The sequence below is a fragment of the Polistes fuscatus genome, unplaced genomic scaffold (genome assembly GCF_010416935.1).
Source record: "Polistes fuscatus isolate 324 unplaced genomic scaffold, CU_Pfus_HIC Scaffold6, whole genome shotgun sequence".
NCBI classification, from domain to species: domain Eukaryota; kingdom Metazoa; phylum Arthropoda; class Insecta; order Hymenoptera; family Vespidae; genus Polistes; species Polistes fuscatus.
In genome coordinates this window covers 9431060-9438170 of record NW_025113140.1, presented here as the reverse complement: position 1 = coordinate 9438170, position 7111 = coordinate 9431060, and the positions used below count along the sequence as shown (strand labels likewise).

General features: G+C 26.3%; 1 protein-coding gene across 2 annotated transcripts; it reads right to left on the bottom strand.

Moving 5' to 3' along the window:
* Positions 1-1585: 1585 nt before the first annotated feature.
* LOC122523685 (alpha-tocopherol transfer protein-like) lies at positions 1586-6466 on the bottom strand. 2 transcript variants are annotated; one of them, XM_043645601.1, is made up of 7 exons: positions 6207-6466; positions 4401-4542; positions 3758-3917; positions 3205-3385; positions 2514-2699; positions 2129-2234; positions 1586-1909 (listed from the first exon to the last, which is right to left on the bottom strand). In XM_043645601.1, exons 2-7 carry the CDS (start codon positions 4537-4539, stop codon positions 1749-1751), a joined length of 933 nt encoding a protein of 310 aa, XP_043501536.1. In that variant the 5' UTR covers positions 4540-4542; positions 6207-6466; the 3' UTR covers positions 1586-1748. The 2 variants fall into 2 exon arrangements, with proteins under 2 accessions (XP_043501536.1, XP_043501535.1); XM_043645600.1 differs by lacking the exon at positions 6207-6466 and adding an exon at positions 5964-6186.
* Between the last annotated feature and the right edge of the window lie 645 nt (positions 6467-7111).

Sequence of the window (7111 nt, the reverse complement as noted above, 5' to 3'; positions counted from 1 at the left end):
GTTAGAAAAAAATAACTGTTAAAATGTATTAACATATCTGCATTAACGTTTATAATACATAAAAATAATATCATTCCAATTAACATATCTATATATATATATAAAGATATTTTTTTCATTGATGTACACATTATGTGATATGATAAAATTGATTTAATTAAAATTTTTCTACAATATAATTTCACAAAAAAAAAAGAAAAATATTTAATTTGTTTCTTTGTATTATATATATTAGCCAATTTATATTTTTAATATACATATTATTTATTTAGATCAAACTATTGAAAAAAAATGAAAAATATTTGATCACGATTCCTATGTCATCCGGTAATAATTATCTATTGCATTGTTGTAAAACAATTATAAAATGATAACAATGTTCGTACGTTATATGTACATATCGTATATTACATATACACATATAATGGAGAATTCTTATATGATGCTGTTATGGAACGAAGTCGGCCATCATTAGGTTATTAAGTTAGTTAAGCGAGGACAAAAGATGTCCAGTGGACATCGTTGTAAATGTCGTCACAATTCATAACGCAAAAGCTCAATAATTTGGCGTTATCGTTGTTTAAACTGATCGTAAAAATAAATCTTTATATAATATATGTATTCATATATACTTATGCACGTAAGTGTTACGTATATGTATTATACCAATTTACTTTCTAGATAAGAAAACGCGAACTGAGACACCTTAAGAACAAATGTTCACGTTATGTTCGTATATTGTTTGATAAGAATTTTACTTCTTGTTTTTCTTTTTTTATTTTATTATCTATTAGTAACATTTCTTATCAGTTTTTACATGCGAACATTTTGCGAATAAATTTTTGCTTTCTCTCTCTCTCTCTCTCTTTCATCGTATGATAAAAAGTGCAAGATAATTTCGACGTTGTTTTATTTTTTCTTCTTCTTCTTCTTCTATTATTTATAACTGTATTAAACTCCGCGTTCTATTATTCCTCCTCCACCCCATCCCCCTCCCATCTTAATAAAATATCGATTATTTTATTACATATGAGTGTCGTTTATAAATCAATAAAAATAGGATTTATATAAGAACGAATACATACACATCGATTATCAAAGTTGCAAGTTAATGAATGACAATGAATGAAATCCTCTCCCCTCTCTACTACCTAACTTGAATGAAGATAAAATCTATAATATGTTGTGTGTAGTGCATATTTTAGTAGAGACGTATTGTGGCGCTATCTTTTGGAATATAAGATTTAACATTGTGTAGGTATATTAATGTCGATAAGATATAATTATAAATTTACTATTTGTTTAACTAACAAAAATACTTATGGAAATTTGTTCATTGACATTTAAATATACCGTTTTGTATAATTGTATAAATACGAGATCATCTTTGAGATATTTAGGTATTTGTAATTCACAATAATACGATATCATTATTTTTATTGCAAATTTTATTATAAATGATATTGAATTGGCCAATAAGTAATGTCCAAATTTCAAATAATTTATATCGAAATAAATAACAACTAATGTAACTTTTTATTGAAAATGTTTAATTATTTTTATACTTATGTATACAAAACTGTACAATATATATATATATATATTTTTTTCATTATTGAAATAATTAATATCAATATGTTTTATATTGCAAATTTCGAACATTACTTGTCAACCAATCGTATATTTTTGGTTGTTGTTTTCACAGTGTCAGTTATACCTTATTACCTCGTAATATTATTTGGAATTTTCTAATCGATATTTAATTTTCTAAAAGAACCTTGTACGTCATTGAGTTCCAAGATAAAACCTGGTTTCGTGTCTGGTAAACGAACACTCTCGTCAGTACGACTGAGTTTCTCTTCTCTCAATAACCAATCTCTGTTTCTCTCGATTTTCTTCTTCCAAGCATCTGCAATCGAGCAAATTCTCGTTTGTATTACAAACACTAATTTACATTTCTACTTATCTCGTTACGTTATGTTACCTACGTTCTTACGAATTCAATTGTAAATTCATTTCAAATTATTTCCCGGTATGTCTACGTAAGGATACGTATACAAAAAAAAAAAATAAATCAGAGAAAAAGAAAAAAAGAAAAAATATAAAATAAACTAAATAATAGTAGTACCATTAAGTTCGGCAAATGTACCAGCTTTGCCACCCCATTCGTTAGGTAAAATTTCTTGATCCATGTATGAATACAATTCTTCACCGCCACCCGAGTGTATACGAAACTAGAAAAAAATTATCATTTCATTTTTTTTATTTCTATAACGGAATGACAAATTATTTCTGTTTTTTTTTTCTTATTATGATAAAAATACTCCTTCGAATTGGAAAACGTTCGTTTACTTTCTACAAATGTTTATTAACAATTTTTTTATCTTTTTAACGGAAATACTGTAAAAATATTTAATGTTTTTAAGAATTATCGAATTTAATTTTTTCTTTTATAATAACTAAGAATTAACAAATAATATAATTGAAATATTAAATAAATCGAATAAACATACCTTTTCCACTAATTTTGTTTTGAGCAACGGGTAAAATAGATTAAGAACGTTAACTATGAAATTAGGTGCATGTAAAAAGTGTATCATGTAAAGTCGCATAGGCATGCTATCCTGTATTGCCAACATTGCTCGCCTTATTATACTTTGCGTTGGACTGCATTTAGCAACGTGTACTGCAGTAAATCCCTAAGAAAATAATTATCTTTCGTTTAATATTTGTTATTTCAAATTTCACTAGTATATAAAAAATGTATTAAATATTATTGTACCATTTGTGTGTTTGATCGGTTTTTTTTTCTTTCTATTCAAATATCTAACGATTGATATATAAACACGAAAAATTACTTAAAATAATACCTTAAGTAATCAGTAAACGCATATATAGAAGTAGACAAATACTATGATTGAGATTTTAAAAATATTTTTACGCAAGACTGGTCAGTAAAGTTTCTAGATGATATCAAAAATTCACTTCTGAAAGTTTTATGGATTTATTATTCTGTTTCGAATTTAAAAAGCAAACTTTGTAATTACACAATTTGAAAAGAAAATATTAGCTTAAAATAATAATGAATGATTATTTGAAATCATCTAATATCTTCTGTCTTATCCTGTATTAACTAATCACAAGACAAAAATTCATTGAAATAAATATATTTTGTAATTGTTTAACTTGCCACGTAATACATACCTCGAAATCTATGACCATAACATTAGATGAACATGGTTCTTCCACTAAACGAATATCCTGTACCATTAAAATTCGTTTGGTTATCGCTTGAATACTAAATTTGTCGATATCTGTATCAATTAATCTAAAAACTGTAACTCTATATCCTTCTTTTGTTAAAGATGGTAAAACGAAATATTGCCTGTCGAAAAAAAAATAATTAAATAAACCATTAGTATATGATTAATATTAATATCTATCTATACGTGAATAAATTTCCATGTAATATTACATGTGTATCTATAAATACTAAAGTTCAAGTATAATTTTAAAAAAGTGAATAATACATAGTGATCTTATCTTTCTTTTAACATCCTGACATCCTATTGAATTGTTATATCTCGTGTAATAAGAATGTTAATTAATTATATTTGCTTTTACAAAGTTAAACGCGTTGTTTTGCACGAATTAAAAATAATTATCTCGCGTTGTAATGCACTTTATTTATATTATCATTATTAAAACAAAATATAAAAAAAAGAATAAAAAATATGTCGATGTGGACAATACTTACATGGATTCGCAACAATCTTGAATAACTTGCGATAGAGGATCGCGAATGGAAAAAAATTCCGGCAATGCGGTGCGAACGCTAAAATATTTTTCTAGAATAAGCTTGCATCGTTCAACGCTATTTTTACAACCGAATAGAAAATGTTTCAGCCTGGTGTCGTCTGTAAATGTGTAAATCAAAAATTTACAAGTTAACGCAGCTAACTAGCTAGCTAGCTAGCTTTGACGATTACGAAAATGGTCTAATTGTTCGTCACGATATTTTTCATTCTCGAGATATTTTGAAACTTCAGTTTGAATTATTTATCAATTTTATTTCTATAAAGACGAGTATGTGGAAAATAAAGTAAATATATCCACATATTTGTTTATTCTCGACGTGACAATAAATAATTATCTTTTTCGCGTTATTTTAATGAGCACAAGTATATATATTTTTAATTATATTTAATTTTTATTTATTTTTAAACATTTCTGGTCAATTGTAAAAAAACAAAATTTTTTTTTCTCTCTCTCTCTCAAAAAAAAAATGAAAAAACAAAGCCGTGAACTCGAATGATTTTGAAATAATTCAACGAAACTCGTGTACAATTATTATTGTTAAGTAATGATCGAATATTACATGTTTAATTAATTTTAATTACCCATATGATTTGGCAAATGCGATTGCTTGGAAAGCCATTCACGAATAGCAATGATATCTCTTTTCACCATTTCCGGATCCGTAGGAATTTCTTCATTGATCCGTTTTTGCTGCTCCACCGTTGGTGGTAGCAACGTCATTTTCTAAAACAACAAATGCAAATCAATTGTTAATATTTTGTTTATTCGATAATTCATTCGAACAAAATATCGACGCGTAGATGTTAAATAGGAAATATAAAAACATCTTATTATTAGATGTTAAAATATGCAAAAACATTGCAAACATTTGCAATATTCGATATTTTTATTTATTTTTTGTTTTCCTCGAAAGAAATCTCTCATTGAAAAATATATTGAAGAAAATAATACATCTGAAGAAGAATAAGAAAGATAGAAAAATTCTTTTTTTCTTTTACTTAAGTAACTTTTAAAGATTAGCGAGTTATACTTTGCTTATTTCATTTGTATATCGTTACAAAAGCATATTTACATTAATTATCGGGGTACATCCGATACATGTATGTGTATCCGTGTTTGCATGTATGTGGTGTGAGTGTGTTCGTTTTCGAAGAAAAGTGCGAAAGTAAAAAAACGAATCGACGGTGTGACTTGTATTCGATCAGTGTCATGATTTTTAGTCAGCCTTATAAATTATTCCGTAAAACTTTTCCCTTTGTCTCTTTCTTTCTTTCCTTTTTTGTTTTATTTTTTTAGAACAACTTCATTATTATGGAATACAACGAGAGTATTGGCAAAACACAATTCGAATATTTAATTAATACAACATTAATTGTAGTCCGTGTGATCATTATTTGATTTGTTTTATTTTAATTTGTAAATAAAAATAAATATATACAAATAATCGCGTTTAATTGGGCAAGATTAAATGATATTCTATCTAAATTCTCAAAATGAAAATAAATTATTACAATTAAATGATCCTCGCTAATATCTCCCGTTAATTAAATAAACAATTAACGTAAAATTATAAAACTAACAATAAGAAATAAAATATAATCTAATTGAATATCCGATTAAAAATTAAAATCATTCAATTAATATCTACTAGATTAGTTTTTTTAGAAAGCACAAAATAATAATTTTCTCCACAGCTCAAACAACTTTCCATTTAAGAGAGAAAATAGTGTCCCATGTATATTGAACTCTTCTTGCGAGTAACGTTGAACGATCGTAATCGTGATCGTATTATTAAGTACTATACTTCGAAAATTTCGTCGAACGTGTATCACAGTCGCACTTTCACGCACGTGCACAACCTTTAACATCATTTGTAATTTTAACTAACACTATTATACACGATATATATATACATATAAATTTCATTATATAAATTCTCGAACAAATATTTTTATTTCTTTAATCGAACGACGGTAATTATTATTTCTTTTTTTCTGTTTTTAATAAACGTTACATAAAATTAAAGAAATGTGAACAGAACAATAAAAAATAGATAATACATTGATTAACAAAACATTGTTTCCCCCATAAACGTAATACAAACAATCTACAAATTACGAGTAATTCTTAAAATAACTACTTACGTGTAGATTTTTTTGTTTTTAGAAGATTAAACGATAAGATTTATACAAATAGGATGATCAGTTTTACTCAATGATTATTCTCGAGGAGTAAGAAAATCCTTTGAAAATAATAATAATAAATCGTAATGAATATAAATTGACACTTATTTACAACGTCAAACTATCTACGACTTATGTACGACTGTACCAGTAGAAGAAACATTTCTATCTACTTTGAAAAGGATGGATCCTCTCGTTACAAACCTAATGTAAGCCCCTCTCTCCCATACGAGTCATGGATTCTCAGGTAAGAACGAGACTCACATACGAGTGTACAACATCAAGCTAACAGATGGGTGGTCTTAACTGTATACATACGTGTACACGTATGCACACACATACACGCATACATACACACACATTCGTATAGACAATGTAAACGGTATAGGTTGGAAAAAGTATGGCAGACAGTATCCAAACGTTTTCACAACGTTCGCATGGTAACACTCCGATTTCGTGATTCGATTTCCCTAATTTGATACTCTATTCTTAACGAAAAAGTATAAAACTTTATAACCATTATTTTTAATCATTATTTTTCGAGATTGGATAGTATTTTCTTTTTATTAATAAAAATATCAATTCGTATTGATCAAGTATGATCACAATGTTACATTGATTAATATATTATATTATATTGTGTATATTGTATATTATAATCTATTATACTATTATACTATTTAAGTATTTGATATATAGTTATTATTTTATTATAATATATAGTATTTGTGAAATAGATTGTCATTATATACTGGTTATTTATTTTACAGGATATTGAACAATAATATGTAAGAATACTGATCAAATTAATATAAGTACGTATAAATTAATTTTTTAGTTCATTCGAAAGAAAAAGGAAGATACAATAAACATTGCAATTGAAATAAAATGATTTAACATATTATATTACCTAAATCGATCAATTATATGCATCTATTTACTGGCTTACGATTTTAAATTCTAATGATAATTGTATTTGGAAACAACGTACATAAAAATAGATACTTATTTACTTTCATACCATACCAAACGTTTCTAAAAACATTACTGATACACGATGAAAGTCTAGAGAATTGTTCATTTAATTCTTACCTTGCTATCTGTAATTT